Raw genomic sequence first — 20,307 nt, forward strand, 5'->3', positions numbered from 1 at the left:
ATTGTAGCTTCCACCACAGATAGAGATGCTGAAGAGTCTTTGAGTTTCTGTCCATCTTCCAGTGTGGCACAGTGCCTCCCAAATGTTCAGATATGTAAAGAATAAGTGGAGGTCTCTTAGGCAAAGTATCTTTTGTGTGTATTACCTTCCTGGGAAAAAAAACGCAGTGTAAGCTAAGGGATAGATGACCTCTGATGGGCCAGCTATAGTTTTATTACACCTATTGATATCCATGTTCCAGATAGGATATTACTTAGGAAAGGCCTCAGAAAAGCAATAGCATTGTCTAAGCTCTATAAGACTGGAAATTCTCATTAGAATCCGTTCTTGATTTTAAAGCCAGTTACAAACATTCATCTATTGTCTTACTGTATTCTTTTTATTTATTGGATATTTTATTTATTTACATTTTAAACGTTATCCCCTTTCCCCATTTCTCCACCTCCAGAAACCCCCATCCCATCCTCCACCTTCATCTTCTATGAAGGTGTGCCCCTACCAACCCACTCGCCCACTCCCACCTCCCTGCCCTAGAATTCCTTCACACTGGGGCATCCAGCCTTCATGGGACGAAGGACTTCTTCACCCACTGATGACAGACAAGGCCATCCTCCCCTACATATACAGCTTGAGCCATGGGTCCCACCCTATATGCTCCCAGGCTGGTGGTTTAGACCCTGGGAGCTCTGGTTGGTTGTATTGTTGCTCTCCCCATGAGGCTGCAAACTCTTTCCTAAAACCAAGTATCATGAAGTTTATTCTTGTTTGTTGCTGTTGTTTTCAAAAAGTGTTTCTTTAACATTATGGTGACATAATGATCACTCTGTTTTTAGACTGCATACAAACTAGACTGTTATAACCAGGTACGGATAAAATTTAAACTATAAAAAGCCAAAGGAGTTTTGGTGCTTTATCACTACATCAGTGATAGGAAGCAGCTTTTGTGCTGCATATGAAAAGAAGTTATAGATTAGTGCACGCAGAAATTTAAATGCAATGTCGATGCAAACACATTCATGTAAATACAGTTGTAGTTATTCCATGAGTTAACTGCTAGTTAACATGAGTTAACAACTAGTTAATTACTTTAATAATGCCAAGCCTAGTAGTTTCTGTAGGTTTTTGCAGAAACTGATATTTATTAGTAAAAAAAAAAAAAAAATCAGACTTTTTTTTTCCTGCTATCACTACAAACAGTTTCTTTTCCTACTTGAACTTACTACTTCATAAACTCAATATTGCCTTGGAAACCTTGAACAATAGCCTCTCAAAATAACATTCAAAACAGGAAGGCCATGTAAGACAGGGTTAGGAGGATGTCTCATTGTTGTCTTGGGTTTATGAAGTATAGTATCATTTTCCAAGACTGCATACTAACTTGGTGGTTACAGTGCTAACACTAGTGCAGCCCCTAAGAGGCTGGGAACTTTAGTATCTGTCAAAGGAAAGAGTGATTCCTCAGGAGATTTAGTAGAGTGATACCCATAACCTAGCATTTCTTTTGAGCTGGCCAACAAACTATGTTACAACTTTAATAGCTAAGAAGAGTTGAATAAGAACATCAATACAGAAAAACTTATCAGCTCTTTCTCTGAATCCACACATAATTTTAGTAATCTTTGAATACTGTGAGTTTGTATATATAAAATGCATTATAAAGTTTGAGAAGAAATGTATGTGTAAATCTAAACTTTTAGTATAAATTGAAATATCAATTTCCATATGCCCAGCCACAAATATAATTCACCTTATACCCACCAAGAGTTGCATATTCCTGTGAGCTACATTTTGGGGAATTTTACTAATATTCAACATCTTTGGAATGAATCTGTCATTTTTGGATTAAGGTTTGACCAAATATTATTTATTTTATATTATAAACTTAGAAAACACATAAAACTAACAACTACAATCAATTAACTTAAAGCCATAAGTTTTATAATATTATCATTAAGAAGTTAGGGAGAGCAAAAGAACATCCTAGCTACATTTGTTTTCTCACAATTACATTTAAAATAGATGCTTACTATGATAAATATAAAATATATTTAACACACCAAGTATATTATACACAATTTTACAGCATCACTTACTTTTGTTTGGTAACATTGTACCTCTCATTAAAAAATTAATCTTGCAATTAGTAGTAGGTTTAAGCCCGTTTGTCAAACTATTGCCATTTTGAGTCTATGAATGTTGATGTGATACAGTACAGTTCTCAGATCAAAAGAAAAAAAACTGGTGATGCCTAGGAACATGGAATCATGTTGTCCTGAATAATAGTTTCTGATTGAAAATGACTGTATGAATGGTTACAGTCACAAAACAACAGAAAGTCGAAATCAAAGCATTTTCACATACGAAGCCAGAAAATTATTGCTGTAGGCTGGGTGCTATTTGATGACACTGCGTACTGGAGAAATCTGATGCCCTGTTAATACACTCCATGATTTTATCTGATGGTTGGGCATCTATTAGTTCAGACACAGGGAAGCAATAAATGGTTTAAAAAGTTGCTAAGCTGACCCAGGCCACATCAGCTTTGGAGCTGCAGGATTATAATCATAAATTTCTAATCTCTCCGGAAGTCTATAAGACCTTTAATGCACACATGGCTTCTGGACCCTGGTGACTTCTGTTCAGTCAGGTCTTCTATGAAGATAGTGAAAACAGAGACCTTCACTTTCAAAGCAGTTCATCTTGACTCTAAATTCACTTCAGACAGTTGAAGAGGATAGTATTATATAAAATTGTGTAAATGTTGAAAGAAAATAAGGTTGAATATGACATTTTCAGTTTAATCTAATAGGGCTTGGAAAATCAGGTATCTGGCCAAATACAACTTTAATCTTATTCCTGAATTCCTGGATTCTTCATTTCTCCCTCCAGTTTTTTCAATTATGCCAACATTTTTAAAACTTTTTTTTTCAATTTTTCTTCATTGCAGGCAGTGAGTACAGACCCTGTACCAGTTAAATTACACTATGACAAGTCACATGACCAGGTCTGGGTGCTGAGCTGGGGCAGCATGGAGAAGACATCACCGACTCTACAGGTAGAACATGTCATGGGAGCCCAGGGAAGTGATTTTAAACCATTTAGGTGTCTTACAGATGTTTATGAGCATCTAACTGTGATGTTCTTCCTGATGGGATCCTGTGGTTTCTGTTATCATCTGTGCATGGAGAAGGAAAGAACAATGTGTAAAACTCAAGTTGTTATTTCAGACTAGGATCATCACAGATGATATTTATTAAAGGTTCCATTTATATGATAAAAGAATGAGTGACCAAAATAGTTAATGCCATTAGAAAAAGAAACATCACAGTTTCCCTAACTTCTTATGCTATAACTTGTAAGCAAATTTCTCAACACTGGATGGTTTATAGAGCACAAAATGTTACTTTGACTCACAGTTGTAGAACCTCTGAACTATTAAAAAACATACTGGAAGCTTATGTCATAAGGGGTGTAACTTAGCATGTGTGCCAGAGAAGGTTTAGTAAAATAACTGCGTCACATCCTCAGTAAGCATCCATACATTAATAGTCAGGTAAGGACAGACTTGAACTTTCACATTGCCCGAGTACTCCCAGTGAAGCAATCAGGTAGAGATTATGGAATATGGACCACCACTCTAATAGGCTGACCTACAGTCTTCCAGAGTCAGGAGTTTGATTATTGGAGCACAGGTCCTTTCTTTAATTGTTATTCTTAGGACAATTGCCTCTATTTTAAGTTATTTACATGACACCTTCACAGAAACAGAGAAAAAAAATAATTTTGGCTGTGATCCTGTGTCACATTCTTCAGATCCTCAGAAACTAAAGAGGAAGGACACTGAAGATTCATCATGAACCACACTTCAAACTTATCGGGTGACACAGTATTTTCCTGGAGTTTGTCACTAATATAGAGCCATAAATCATAAATTTTAAAAATATTTTAATAATGTAGGTTAAATTCAATTATTTTGAATCCCAGTTGCCATCCACTGTTTTTAATGATTCTGAGAGTGTTCCAGTACTGTAGTGTTTTATTCAAATGCTAGAACAATTTCATTTTTATTTTAAATGAGAGTTTAAGATACACACTTTTTAGCAACTTTGCTAGAAAATTATTAACTTTTTGAGATTTTTACCATTAAAAAAGCCCATAAGTCATCATACTAATTAGTGATTTTTGACAGAGTTCAGTTGTATCATAGTTGTATTTTATTTTTGAATCTGACATTGATGTCTTATAAAAGGTAACATTTGCTTCTAAAAGTTATGCTGAGAGTGTATTCCACAGTTTCCTACTTGGTAGGAAGTATGTTTTCAAATATATCACAGGTCATCAGGCTTAGAAGCCATCATGTTACTTGTTCAGCTACCTACCCTGCCCCCTGCATGTTCAATTCTTAAAAACAAACAAAGTTTTAACCAAATCATTGTTTCTTTAAACACTGACATGGTGCAAGAGGATGTCTAGAAATTGATACACAGAAGAAGATGAGAAATGAAGCATTTTATGGCTATGTAACTAACTACCTTTACAGAAGAAACTGAATCTTTTACTTGTTTCATATTACCTCATGTTTTTTGTTTTACTATTTTAATAGACTCCACAATATACAGGATGCCTATGTGTATTTACAGTCTTGTATCTCTTACAATTAGATGTGCTGTGGGGATCTTACATCCTAAGGTGTCTACCTCGTGCACTAGTCATATGCACAAGAAATCTTTGTAGAAACAAGTTTTCCTACACTTAGCTTCACATAACACAACCCAATTTTACTAAATATCAACTCTGGGAAGAAAAAGTTAATTTATTCAAATTTATTTTATAAATATATTTTAACTTGAAGAAACTGAAGCTTCCTACTCTACACTTTTGGGACTAAGCTCATTGTGTTCTGTTTAGGTGATCACTCTGGCTAGCGGGAATGTGCCACACCATACCATCCACACACAGCCAGTTGGGAAACAGTTTGACAGAGTCGATGATTTTTTCATTCCCACACCAACACTTATTATTACTCACATGAGGTAAGTGCTAAAATGAAGGGCCAGTTTTTAAAGTTGTCCTCTTAATTTTAATAAAACACATAAAATTAAATAAAACAGTTTATTTATAAAACAAATGCAAAGAATAGTAACATGATTTTTAGCTTCTCTGCTTTATATGATTTATCAGTGGTAGTGATGAATTTACCACCATAACCTTCCTTTCATGTCTAGGGAACAAAGTTTGAACACAAACAAATGAAGTGTGTTTTGTTGTTTCTATCACTTTAAACACTTACACTTTATAAATTACTGTTGAGGGATTTATTTCCCCTAAGATCTTCTAAAATATTTGTCTTTTCTGAAAAAAAATAATCAAATGACATTGATGAATGAATTACTTCTCAAATAGAGAGAATGTGCTTTTCAGTGTGTCATGAGGAAGAGCCAGCCCCAGGTTCAGTTATCTGTTCAGTGATTTTATTATACATATGCCAATCTGGCTCATGTTGAGATTAATATAACATTCCATTTAGAAATATAATTAGTTCTTATGAAATAATTGAATTCTGAGCTTTGAATGGAGTACATTTTTTTCTGTCTTGAATTATTTCCTAGGTAACATTAACTCACAGTGGTATTTGTACAAGGCCTTACAGCTCTGGTCTAAATGATTGTTTGTACACAGAGCTTACATACTAGTGTTATGCACCATTCTTGATTACTCCCTGCAGTTAACATATTAGCAGAAAATCTTTTGGTTGTAAGCTCTGAATGATTTCTACATAGTTGGTTATAAGAGCTATTAACAATTAGAAAAACATCCAAATGGTGTCTACAAACAAAAAAATATTTTTAATGCTATATATTATTAAAAATACTTTAAAAGTTGTGAGGGGTTTTTTTTTAGCATTTGTATTCCTTTAGAATTGTATATTGATATGCATGGCTGTCTAAACTGTATTCCATAAGTAATTCAATCAATAGCTATTTAACATTAATAATAACAATCCTATCTCTACATAGAATCTAATTTTAATGAGCAAGGTTGATCATCAAATTTCCTATATTGCAGCTCAAAGTAATTGTTTAAACTACTGCAAAAAATGATAATCAAGAACAATATTTAAATATGGTTTTTGTTTTCTCACATTAAATTGTCATTTATGTAATTTTATACAAGAATTTATTATTCACTTGAAACACTTATGCCATAAATGTAGTTTGTTCTACAGATTTTGTAAAAAAAAATTCACAATGGAATTTCCATGTGTGTAAGTGTGATGGGACAGAAATTTTGTGAACTGTACCTTCATAATTTTATAATACTTGCTCAATTATGTATTTAAGATATACTTCTACATTCTCAGGCATAGGGCCTGACACATAATAGGTGTTTGATGAATATTGGGCTTTCTTCTTCAGACCTGGCATCCCATTAGTATGCCTTATTCCCAGAAGGCATCATCCTCACTTCATGTAACCGATATCTTAATGTCTGATATACACTTAGGTCAGAGTCTGAATTTAAATATTCTTAGTGCCTAAAATGATGAATACTTAATTTAGTTTTCTCATAAGAGGGAGGAAAGTATCACATTTTCTATGATTTGGCTTGGGGTAATTTGTCTTTCAGATATACTGAGTTTCTTTTTGTCTAATACATAACTGGCCACATAACAAGTAGGACATATGGATTGTGTGGAAATGGTGAACAATGATAGAAACCTCCTAAGAGTAGAGAGGGTCCCAAAAGAAGATGCACAATGTGTAGCTTCTTTTCTTTTGGCTTCCTATAGTACTTATGGAAGAAAGTGGATAAAGACTAAGGAAACTTATACTGTGTTGTTTCATTTTTTAAAATTTTTAAATTTTTTTTAATTTTTTATTTCTATTGGATATTTTATTTAGTTACAATACAGATGCCATCCTCTTTCCCCATTTTCCTTCCCTAAAAACCCCTATCCCATCCCCTCCTCCTTTATGCTTTTATACCATTTTGATTACATGCATGTATTAAGGTCAGTTCTAGGTTGAGGGTTTAGCAATACATAGATGCAAATACTTCTGGCCCAGTCGATGTAGTGTACCACTTTCTATGCATACCCTTCTGGCTACAAACATAATCAAGGGATAGTCATGTACTATTCAGCACAGTTGAGGGAGGTTGAATCTCTCCCAATCATCTCTCACTTGCTTTGTTAACTGCTATCTCCCCCAATCATCTCTCACTTGCTTTGTTAACTGCTAACCTTGGCTCAGGTTGGGCCAATGCTACACAGGCTGTCCTTGAAAATCACCATCCTTCCAGGGGTTCATTGTCTCCAACATTGGCTTCTGTTTCATTTCTTATCATGTTTATGTTACCAGCTCATAAGTATGTCATAAGATTTTGCTTACTGGTTATGGTGGGGTAACTTACTAGCTACACCATTGTCATTCATGGTAGCAATCCACTGCATTTCCTTCTAAAGATTTACATGATATATTGCTGAAGTAATGGCTTTTCCAGTGATATTTGTCTGGACAATTCAACATCTACTTTGGTATACTAGATTATTTGGATATTAGTTACAATTATGCTAAAAGTTTATGCACTTTTTGTCTGGTTTATTTATGTATTTAATGCCCCACCTACATTTCTCCATGTCTTATTTTGTTTCTGCTTCTTTATTGTGATCTCTAAGCTAGGTCAAAAATGAAGAATTTAAAATATGAAAATGTATATGATTTTTTCAACTCAAAGTAACTTCAGTGTACATTCATCTTTGTATCTTTACTACTTTTGGAGCTACATAATGAATCTATACACATAGATTTGAATTTTAATGAACAGCATTGATCACTAAATTTCTTTTTTTGATATATATGTGTATGTGTGTGTGTATCTGTGTGCATTTATATGCTTGAATAATTACCTTGAGATCCATAAAAATATTACAGTGTGTGTATATAATCTATCAGGTTATAAACTTTAAATATACTAGTCAAATACCAAAATGAGGTCATACATTGTACTAGATTTCTGTACACATTGTTTACAAAAAATGATTTAGATTGAAGCCTATCTCCCCTAATCATCTCTTACTTGCTTTGTTAGCTGATAGGCTTGGCTCAGTTTCAAATGATTTGGAGAGTTTATTTGAAATTCTCAACATTTCAAAAATTCTTGAAATCTTGTTAGGCTGTTTCTGACCTGCTTTAGAAATTTGGCTTTCAAGAGAGGATTGTTCATTTGAAGATGAGGACCAGGTTCCCTATTTTTCCCCCAGCTTCTCAGAGAATTCCTTTTTCTCCCAAGGATAATACAGCCTGTGCTTGATACTCTCATTTTTTATTATTCAACAAAATAAGTAATTCCTGGAGAAAATGCTTCTCCTTTGTCTTAATGAACTTCTCCTTCTTTTCTAAAGAAATCGGGAGACTATGTAAGCCCTCCACTTGGGCCATTAGCAATTAGCAATTGCTATTAGCAATTACAAAACATTTGATTCTCATCTCAGCATCCTTAAACTCTTGAACTCTGGTGTGAGGATCAAGCTTGTGTCTCCACCTTTTCCTTCCTGAAGAAGTTGCACATGATTCAGTTTTCTGGCAGGTAGAGGAGCATGTAAAATGCTTCTAATTCTGATGTCCTCCTACAACCCAATGAGCTAGTAAAAGTGCATAAATTTCTTGATAATGTTTAACTTCAATAACCCAAACTTTGAGTTGATTTATTTAGTCTCCAGATGGATGCCAAAGAAAATTGAAAATACTAAGGGGCATGAATATCACAGAGATGTCCTCCAAGTGCTCACTGAGAACATATTTGGGGGCTGGGGAGAACATTCAGCTGTAAATAACACTGAACAACACTGCTGCTCTTGGAGAGTACCCAAGCTCAGAACTAGCATTCACTTGGTGGATCATTAACCACACATATCTCCAGTTACAGAAGATCTGATGCTCACTCCAGACCAGTGGGGACACTAGCCATGCATGATATATATATATATATATATATATATATATATATATATATATGTGTGTGTGTGTGTGTGTGTATATATAGTCAAATATAAAAACACAAAATAAAATACATAAAATATAAAATAAAATATAAAATAAAAATACATTTATATGAAATAGTACATGTTTGCTTTACTTTTTGGATTATGTTTTAAATATGAATGGGACAGTTACATAAAACCGGTCCATTGATTACTTAGTTAACGTTTCATATTAGTAGTTATCTTATATCCAAATTAGAATTCATGTTAAATTGCAGTACTAAAAGCATCTCAAGGTCTTGACAGCTGATTGATCTTACTATCCCTTCAATGTATTTTCACTGAGTACCTGAAGGATATTTCTGTGATGTTCATGCCTTAAAATTTACTCTCCACTGTAGCTCATGTAGAAAAAAAAAATGTTTTCCCTCCAATTTCTCACTTTTTTCACTCTTTATCCCAGTATGATACTGTTCTGGATTAAATTTTTATACAGGATGATTATTCAATTTTGAAAGAACAAGGTTAGTTGGTAGGCACTCCTTTACAATTTGACCCTTAAAGTCATTTGTGGTCTAAGACAAACACTGGAGTGTTTGAGGCACTATCAGATAGTAAGACATTATAGACCCTGTAAAATCTCAGATGGATCTTAGACCTAGCCCAGCTCATTGCCAGGAGTTCTTATCAGCTCACACCACAGTGACCTAAAGGGAGAAGCCGGAGACATTGCCCTTCAGTCAGAGAGTGTCTACAGTACACTTTTCCTGTTATAAATTATAGCAAAGAAATGATTAAGAAAACATTGAGTTTGATATATGTTTCCTTAAAGCTTCTCCAAGGAGGAAATATTTCTCCTGCAGGGAAAAATAAACATTCTCTGAAAGTTAAAGTACATCATTCCCTTTCATATTTTAAGAAATATATTGAAGCAAATTTATATATATACAGATATATGTGTATGTGTATGCATATATGGTGACACATACATCAGTAAGACTCTATTCTTGTCAGAGAGCGTCCAGGTGTGTGGAGGTACAGGGATAACACTAAAATGGGGGAGATATGTTGTGCAAGAGCACTTAATCAAAGTACAATCTCCTGATGAGAGACAACAATTTTAAGAGGGAGTAGTATAGCCTTTAATCCCAGCATTTGGAAGGCAGATGCTAGTAGATCTCTGTTAGTTCAAGGCCAGCCTGGTATTCAAGAGTTCTGGGCCAGCCAAAGCCATAAAACAAACAAAACAAACAAAACAAAAAACAAAAAAACAAAAAGGACTCTTAAAATCATTTTAATGCAAATTTCATAAGAAAACCAAAATTGCAGGCAAGAAATTTTTATTTCATTTATTCTCATATGCTAATAAACTAATGAAGAGAAATAACAAAGAAACAAAAAAGATTCTGAACTCTTAGGTTATTTAAGCTTTCGGCTTACTGTGATTAGCATAGCAACAAACTTAATGTGCAAAGCTTTGATCCAGGATTTCAATCGGCCTCTTTTAATAATAACTGAATCTACATTTATTTTTAATTCTGCTTTCAACCCTCTTTAGTTTTTTATTGTAGCTGAACACTTAAGACAAATTACATGTCTGCACATTTGCACATGCTTGTATGCATGTGAAAAAGAGACATGCACACATACACATGCACACACACACACACAAACACACACACACACACAAACACACACACATACACACGCTGAGAGAGAGGGAGAGAGAGAGAGAGAGAGAGAGGAGAGAGAGAGAGAGAGACTCTTATTTTCATACTTCTTGAGTTAAAAGGTCCTGACTTTATCCCTGCCTAGTAATTCCATAAAATTCTAAATCTCCCTCAATTCTATGTGTACTGCTTAGAATATATATATATATATATATATATATATATATATATATATATATGCATATAATAATATAACGTTTAAAATAAGCAGCCGGCAACTCCTTTAAATAATTTTTAGCTACTTAGATTATTACCCTGTCTTTTCTGTGAGAGATGCTATTGTTGTTGTTGAATGGTGAAAGTAAACACAAGCCTCCATCCTTGACTAATTGATAAGCACTCCAAAATGAAAAATTGGTTTCTCCAAGGGAATTTCACTGGGGATACAAACCACTTTTAGGGGTAATCTCCATGCCCATCAGTAAATGCCCAACACAAAACAAACTCCACAATATCAGTGCAGTGTCTTTTTCTCATACTGTTTTGTCAGAACTTTTTTTGAAAATCTAATAAGTCTTTGTGTATGCATAATGGTTTCCTGTTTGTGATTTTATGGGATTTCTGTGTGTGCTAGCCTGTGTGTCTCTTGAGTATACATGTGGTTTTTGTACTTTTTCTTTGACCCTATTTCTTTCCTTTGTTTTTTCCTATTCTGATTTGTTTGTTTTAGTTTTGTATTATTTTATTACTATTCTTATTTTTATCACTATTATGTTTGTTTCTAATGAAAGATATATAGGATATGTTTTCTATAATAATAATAATAATAATTTTCATCATCATTGTCGTTAATATTTAGAGGCTTGTTTCTTTTCTAATGAGAGATAGAAAATTTATAAATCTGAATGGGGGCATGAGGAGAGGCAACAGTAATCTGAATATGTTGTGTAAAAAATTATATTTTCAATAAAAGAAAAATAGAAACAATGTAAAAGCAAGGTTGTTTTCAAAAATGAGAAGGCAAATAAAATATTTTTAAAGAAATTCTTTTACTCCAGAATCACCAGTGGATTCTAAGTGTGAAGCTGTAACAAATTCTAAATAGTCTGATTCTGCAGATTTTTTATTGATTAGATCAGTACTGCACATTGTCAATCTTACACTTGAGTTTTATTATGGAATGTGAAATGCCTCTTTCTTTTCTGGAACATCCTTTTGCTAGCAACACAGTTATGTTGGTTGATCTTTCTTGTCAACTATACTGAATGTGGAATAATTTAAGCAACACATGAGTATCTTTGAAGTAGTTTCCAGATATTCTCCTTGAGAGACAGCTGTGCTGTGCATGTATAATAAAACTTCTGTCCTTTATTCCATTCTCATATAATTTTGGGGCTTTCTGGAAAAGATAATTCATTTTTATTGCAAACATATTAATTATGTATTTTGGAGACTACCTGGCTCAGTTTACCCTGTAGTAAGAACACATTCAAACAGTAATGATTATGTTTCTCAACTTATGATGGAGTTGTGTCCTGATAGACCCAAGCTAAGCTGAAACCATCATAAGGTAAATGTGTGAAAATGCACCAGGTCTCAGTTAAACAACTTGCATTCAGGTAAAACTTATATGATACAACACAAGCTGTTTCACCTACAAGCTTACTTGTCCAACAAGGAACTGTGGTTTGCTGATGTTACCCAAAACCACAAAGTAACATTCATAGCACCTATCCCCAGTCTGAGGAAAGGTCAAAATTCAAAACTGGAAGGGTAAATTCTACTGAATATATTTTCTTTTCTCAACATCATAAAATTGAAATCTGTGAACTCAATAGTGGGGATTTCCAAACAGAACAAACCAAAGAAAACAAAAAACCAAAAAAAGAAAGAAGGCAAAATGCATGTGTGTGTGTGTGTGTGTGTGTGTGTGTGTGTGTGTGTGTGTGTTGTGTGTGTGTGTGTGTGTGTGTGTGTGTGTGTGTGTGGTGTCTTTTGAGAAAAAGGAGGGGGAAAGAGAGAGAGGGGAGAGAAAAAGAGAGGAAGAGAAGGAGGGAGGGAGGGAGAAAGACAGAGAGAGAGGACTTCTTATATTTTCTTGTTCTTCTAATGTTAGCTTGTTAGATTGTTTTCCTCTTGGAGGAAATATAGCACATGAGATAGTTTTAGCAAAGAATTTTATTTTGTTGGTATATGAAATTTGTCATAATATAGTTTCCCAAGTTATATAAGTGGAACTTTCTCAAATTATGCTGTTATTCTAGGCCAGAATAGCTGTAATATTAAATAAATAACTTTCTCATTTAGAACATATGCATAAGTTAATGGAAACAAACAACATTAAAATTTTCTCTTAATGTGACTAAATGTTAGTTTAACATATGTCATTTTTAACATTTGCCTACAAAATTAAAATCAGTATAATCCAAAGTCAGAGATTCTCAGTGGAGGAATGGTTATAGGTAGATAGTGAGTCATTTTACAACTTGAAACTGTAAAAAGTGATTCATAGAGTATCCAACTGAGATAATATTTTGATTATCTTCTTTTAGTTGTAAGCCTGTAGGTAGAACCCTCTAAAAGTAATTCTTACAAAACTTAGGAAAGGAGTCTCTCATGAACATTTAGACAAGGCTTGAAAGAATGGCTCAGTGTTTAATAGTACTATCTGCTTTTCCGGAGAGCTTAGACTTGATTTGCAGCACCACATACTCAAAAACGTCAGCAATGTCAAATCCAGAGGATCTAATGCCCTCTTCTCATCTCTATAGGCATTGTACAGATGTCTCTTAGACATTCATGAAGGGAAACACTATCTATCTATCTATCTATCTATCTATCTATCTATCTATCTATCTACATACAAATATGTACCTTTTCCTCTAAATTACATTCAATTATTAATAAAATTTCTTAACATTTACTTGTTATGTCAAGCACATGATCCAAAGAACCTTATATTGCAACAATACTTATACATATAGTCCTTTGTGTTTAGAATGATGGTCCAGCCCAGCAGTAGGTGGCCATCTGAGATGTGTAACTGGTTATCCAAGACAAAGCCTGGGTCTGATGCCATAACTTATCTGCTATGTGTTATATCATAGCAGACATAACCTTCTATGTTGATAAGAGAATGTACTATACTTATATTCCACCAGAACAAAACTCAGCTATCATTGGCTTAACTGTAAATTCAGATTATTACCTGTGAATCACTAGATTTTCTTTAATTTCAACATTTAGATTTTTAAAAATTATTTTGAAATGTACACTAAAACATGTTTTCTGTTTGACATATACACTTGACATTGTCATTTGCAAAATCCTTGCAGAGTTTCTTGGCATACAATATATCACTAACAAATTGTTCATTAGAGTATCTCCTACAGTGGTTATGATAGTTAATACTGTATATTCTTCCTAAAAACATATTTTTTTCGAATATCCGACTAGCACAGCAATTTTCAGGTAAGGAGAAAGTATGGTGTCTAAGCTATAATATTAGTGTACTGTACATTTATCTGTAGTTTTAAATGAAATAAAAAGACATGAAATTGCCATTGGGAATTATCTGTATAACCCTGCCAGGTAGTAACCACTTCTGAGCATATTTGGGTCACTGGAGTTAACTCAAAAGTAAAGCCATATATACAGTCCTGGTATCTCTGGGACAATTTTTAGTGTCTTTTAAATTATAACCAATGTCTATAAAGCTGCTGGGTTTTTTCTGTCTAGGTTCAATTTTGTGAGGATTGTAAAAATCTATAACTGATTTTCTAATTTCTGTTAGGAAATTAGGAGGTATGTTCTCACAGGGAAAGGAAGTGAAAATACAAAATATAAAGTGGTTTTTTTGGGGAAAAATAGATCAGGAATCAGTAAACTCTGACTGAAGATGATTTCTGTCTTGTTTGAGGACAAGGAGCAGGTTGAGACAGGAGAAACGGATACAAACACTTTGTGGTGTGCATGTGAACACTATTGTTCTATTCTTTTGCAAAGGTAGTTTCTTTTGTTGAGCTTTTGACTTGTTTCATTTTCATATGGAATTTCTGCCAATATCCTAAATATCACTTATGTTATCCAATAGCCTTAATATATTCCCATGATATTTGGAAATTAAGCAAGGTTAGAGTTTCCCAGGTGGCAGAACTGACCTGGTTTTGTCTACAGGGGATTCTCAAACGTCACCTTCACTTTATTTAACAAGGCTAAGATACCTACATGGGCTTTCCTCTGAGACAAATTCTTATCTCATTTATGGTTTGACTGAAACTTGGAACTGAACAAAATCTTGAATACTGGGAATATTATAGAGTTCTGCTAAGCCTTAGAGAGTCTTTATATTTTAAAACTCAATTTGATTTCACTACAAATATTTGAGATTTCTTGTTTGAGATGTATGTCTTTCATGCAAGTCAAGAAATTCCCTAACTGATATTACTCAGTGAATTTTTTCCTCATTCAAAACAATATGTACTGGAGTGAATATTTCATTGGTTCCTATGTTTTTATTTTATAACAACCTAGTTTAAAAAATAAGGAATGATAGACCAGATATATAAATAAGTCAATAAATCTACCAGCTCATAGCTAATATTTCTGTAAAGAGGGCAATTCATTTTCATAAAGTGAAATATTATCAAATTGTAAGACAATTGAGGAATTGCCTTCTATTATTGATGTTAGAACCATTTATCAATTAATCTACATAAAGTAGTAGGGGATCTAGTTAGGAAGTGGCATGCTCCCTAGCATATGTAAGTCCTTAGGTTGAACCAGCAGCAGCAAAACCAAAAGGAGCAAATCCATAAAGCTTGAGAAGTCTTGCTCATTTGTCAATCTTAAATAGTATCTTAATGTTGGTGTATAGAGTAAGCCCATGACAAATTCCCATGTTTTACATCTACTCAGAAATATTTAGATGGAACTTTGTGTAACAATGATGACATGGGAGAGTTCTGACAGACTAGTTTTTTTTTTTTTTAAATATTGAGCTTATCAATATTGAAGTTAACAAATAACAAACATGTGCTTACTAACCACTAAGGCTTAGGGATCTAGATGTTTAAACGTTCTCAAAATACACTATTTAGTTTACTTGGAGTGTCAATATGCATGGGAACTGCAAAAGCCATCACTTACAGGAACTTCTACACTGTGTGATATATCCGCTGGTTTAAAACTGTACACCAATTGTACAGTAATTCACCTCAGAGCCTTTGAGATAAAAAGCCATTAGTGAGTTGAAATATAGATTTGATGGAGACCTTGGTTTCCTTGAGGCTGAAGCAGAAATTGTGTCAAGAACATAAACCTCTAAAATAATCACTGAAATGTGATATCTGGAAGGTCCTGAGGCACAGTGGTGTTTTTATGAGAGAAACCATCTGAGCCAGTGGCAAATGATCATCAGAATGTCAGAATGCCAAGAACGAATTAGGTGAAACCCTCTTCACCTGGAGAATAAGGTTGTTGGAGGTACCCTCTTGGTGAGGGGAAAATATAGAATTAAACATACACATATGTAATATTGTTCTCATATTATTCAAGATAAATGAATGCAACAGAGCCTGTGATATCAAGAATATCTCAAGGCATGTTCATAATTTTATAAAAATAACCATCTCGGCAATTAGTTAGATGTATTAAAAAGTTCCTCTATGCCTAACACAATACATTCGTTGTCTGTGCTAGTATGAAATGTTATGAACATTCTCTTCTCCCCCCATTAAGAAACAATAAACAGTGGGCTTGGTATTGCTAGATCACCTGCAAATCATATCCTGCAGTATTTGTTTGCTTGTTTTTTGCTTATTTTTGTTTTATTTGACTATGGTGGTAATAACAAATGGGGTTGGTACTACCTGCTTCTGCAAAGGCCTGGTGCTTCTGAGGACAGAAGCACCTCATCTTCATGCTGCGTTTCCAGAAAAAATCTTCACAGCCGGAAACAAGACAATTCTTAACTCAAAGACAGCAGTCTTTGGCCATTAATTGGTGAACAAATGAACTGAGTTTTAAACAATAAAACTCTTCAAGTATCAGTTTGTTTTACATCATCTAGCATATATACCTGTTTATCTGTGTTCACATGTATAAATGTAGGGAAACTTGAGGGCTTTGTATATCCTAGTTATTTGGTGTTTGTGAGCTAATCTGCAAGGAAAGCCTGATGCTTTGTGCTTTCACTCTTGCTTCATCGGAGCTTCCCAACTTTTCTTATTTCATAAATTAAGAAATAATCTGTCAAAGTGTTAAGTAGTTCACCCACTATCAAATGATGATGAGATGAGAGACCTGGAACACTAAAGTCTGTACCCGGGAGTGCAGAGAGTGTCTTACAAATGTTCTGCTATGCTCCTGGACCCAATAGCTCCTCTCTCTCTCTCTCTCTCTCTCTCTCTCTCTCTCTCTCTCTCTCTCTCTCTCTCTCTCATTCTCTCTCTCTGTCTCTTCTTCTTCCTCTCCCTCTCTTTCTCTGTTTCTCTCTCTCTTGCTCTCTTGTTCTCTCTTTGTGTCTTGTTCTCTCCATCTGTCTCCTGTCTCTCTCTCTCATTCTCTCTCTCTCTCTCTCTCTCTCTCTCTCTCTCTCTCTCTCTCTCTCTCTCACACACACACACACACACACACACATACAATTGAGCACACATCCATTCTTTTGATATATCTGTTTCTTCCCATGTTTCAACGTAATTTTCAATTGTATGGATTTTGTTTTATGAAGGCATATTGCAACAATTATGTGATCAGATACATTTCTGAAACTTGTCTTATTTTGATATATATCTATTGTTAATGTACAGTAACTACTATCTCATATTATATAGCATTGGCCCAGTTAGACAATATGGATTATAACATACTTTATGTTACTAAGTAGTGACTATAATATGTGTTTTTATACTTTTTCTTACTCCAGAGACCTGAAAAATTAATATTTATTACTTCAACCTTATCAAGAACATCCTTTATAGTTACCAATGTATTTTTTTTCTAGTTTTTTGAGACAGGGTTTCTCTGTGTAGCCCTGGCTGTCCTGGAACTCCCTCTGTAGACCAGGGTGGCCTCAAACTCAGAAATCCGCCTGCCTCTGCCTCCCAAGTGCTGGGATTAAAGGCGTGCGCTGCCACTGCCCGGCTTACCAATGTATTTTAAAACAGCAACTGTGTACATAATTCTTTGTACTTGCTTAGACCTAAGACTTAAGCTTCAGAGAGAACACAAGTTAACTTCAAGAATCAGGAAAAGGAGGGCCTAGACTTATAGAAACTTGATATGACAAATTTGGTTCATATTCTTGGGAAACTCATCTCTTTCTGAAGGGAAATGGGGGAGGAGTGGATTGGGGGAGAGGAGAGGCAGAGGGGAGGGGCGGAGAAGAGAGGAGGGAGGTAAAACTGAAGTTGGCGTAAAATATATGAGAGATTAAAACAAATAGGAAAAGCAGGAATTCATAGACTTTTACTTTTAATTTATTATATCAGAATACATAGTCTGTATCAAAATGTAATTTTATATGTAACAATTAGTCTAAGAATCAAGCATTTAAAGTTTAATCCTTAAATAAAAATTAACTTTATTAATTTCATTTTACACAGTAATAATATACTCCAACCCAAATCAAGTATCCTCTGATCATGTACAGTTAGGAATTCTATTACGGAAACATGTGTTTTTTAAACTTTTGTAAATACTCTCATCATGAGGCATTGTACACCCTCTATTCTGTAGCTTACAGGAAGCTAATTAGATTGTCTTCTAAAGGAATCAGCAGCAGGATGAGATACGGGTGTAAATTAAAAGGCAACGCATAAAGCAGTTTGGAAAATGTGGTGTTTTCATTTTTACCATTCATGATTTTTGCATAATGAGCTGCTCACCTGCTCCTAAGTGGCAGTTATTATCTCTCTGGGACACTATGTACATAAGGGAGAAAACAGTACTGCTATGCTTTGGCCCACTTATAGATAAATGGAGATAACCTCAAATGGTCAGATCAGCTAAAAGGCAGAGTCATTTTAAATGACCAAAATTATGCATTTTATGAACAGCTATTTGAATTAAATTTCCTTCCACACTTAGGCATTTAGGGGCATTTTTATTCATGCTTGCCTTTAGAAGTTCTCAGCTATCTCTAGATGGTGAAATTGTTTGCTTTTCACGGGGTTGTGTACAGTCATTTAAGTTCCTAGTCCTTCACCGACCTTTTTACAAGATTGAAAGGATACTCGTAGATACTCTCAATTCTTCACACCAATCTTTCACTCTCCATGCCTCTTATGTAGTATCGAAGCCACTCTCTGCCTCCACACACTTATTGGCAACCTCGTAAGACACTTTTCTTTCCACGTCATGTCTTTGTAGTGTTTTCTTCTTCCCTATGCACAATCCACATACAAACTCATTTATCACTTTCACAAGACTCGCAAATGGCAATGCCATCATATATGGCCATGTATGTTTTTCTGTATCACTCACTATTACATTTACTGTTGATTTACAATTGAACTGTAATTGTATTCATGTCTGTCAAACACAGGTTAAAATCAACTATTAAATAAATGATGATCAAGCTACAATCCATAGCGAACGAGCGGTGGCACAGCGGTTTAGGTGCTGGCCTCCAGAGGACGACCCTGTGCCTTTTGCTCTCCCGGTTCGAATCCTGCATCCCCTGTATGACTCTGCCCGAGTCTCATAGGGAATTAAAAAAGAAAAAAAAAAAAAAAAAGAAAAAGAAAAAAAAAAAAAATACAAACCACATACCAAGAGAGGTTAGGTAAAGAGGATGGTTCTGGAGGGACACAATGATACTCTTTGAAAGGGGCGATGGATTTCTCAGGTGGTCTTGGAGCTGGTGGGGGTGGAAGTAGAAGGGGCCATGTTGGTGTAGATGGAGTACAGGAAAAGACAAATGAAATTGGGGGAGGGGCATATGACGAAAGTGTGGAAAAAAATCCTCTCCATGAGATTAAAACCATTTGTAACTAAATTATTTCTATTATTTTAACTTTTATATGCTGCTTCCTTTTGTTTATTTTTTTCCATAAATTTGGTTATTGTGACTATCTGATGTCAGTCTCTTATGCTTATTAGTCTCTTAGGCTTATGCTTCTTAGATAGCTTAACCTGTTACATGTGTTTCAAACCTCGGGTTAAATTAAATAGATATTAATTCATAACAATAATTAAACTATAATTCTAAATCTTAACAACAGCATCATAATCACTGCACAGTTGTCCAGTGAACATAGCTCATTGCCTGACGGACTGTACAGAATGTAAATGAATAATTAAATACAATAAAGAGCTATTTGCAAATAATTTTAATTTTTCTTCTGCAGTCTTGAAGCCAATTTTGTTTGTTTGTCCACATCTTAATTAATATCCTGGTAACTCAATGAGGCAGTTCATGTCTATTGGGAAGCTAGATTTAGTGATTTAGGAGTTTGAGAATGGCTTGAAAAGGCATGCAGCCTCTGAGCCCATAATCCCACATGCAGTAGGAAGCACGAGGGAACAGATGAAGTTGACAACTTAAGGTGGAAGAAAGGAAGGAGGAGAACATAGATACAGATGAAGGTGATACATAGAAGAGAAAGATGAAGAGGAGGAAACAGAGAGTATAATATATAGAGACATAAACAG

At 34.5% G+C, this 20,307-nt stretch overlaps 1 protein-coding gene across 4 annotated transcripts in view; it reads left to right on the plus strand.

Moving 5' to 3' along the window:
- Positions 1–20,307, plus strand: part of Fstl5 (follistatin like 5) — a 575,824-nt gene that overhangs the window by 526,672 nt on the left and 28,845 nt on the right. For all 4 annotated transcript variants that reach the window (XM_034501239.2, XM_076932541.1, XM_076932540.1 and 1 more), the window contains exons 14-15: positions 2,948–3,055; positions 4,909–5,033. In XM_034501239.2, coding sequence (XP_034357130.1) covers positions 2,948–3,055; positions 4,909–5,033 — 233 coding nt within the window. The remainder of the gene's footprint in view (positions 1–2,947; positions 3,056–4,908; positions 5,034–20,307) is intronic.

Source organism: Arvicanthis niloticus, chromosome 4 (assembly GCF_011762505.2).
Source record: "Arvicanthis niloticus isolate mArvNil1 chromosome 4, mArvNil1.pat.X, whole genome shotgun sequence".
In the NCBI taxonomy this organism is placed as follows: domain Eukaryota; kingdom Metazoa; phylum Chordata; class Mammalia; order Rodentia; family Muridae; genus Arvicanthis; species Arvicanthis niloticus.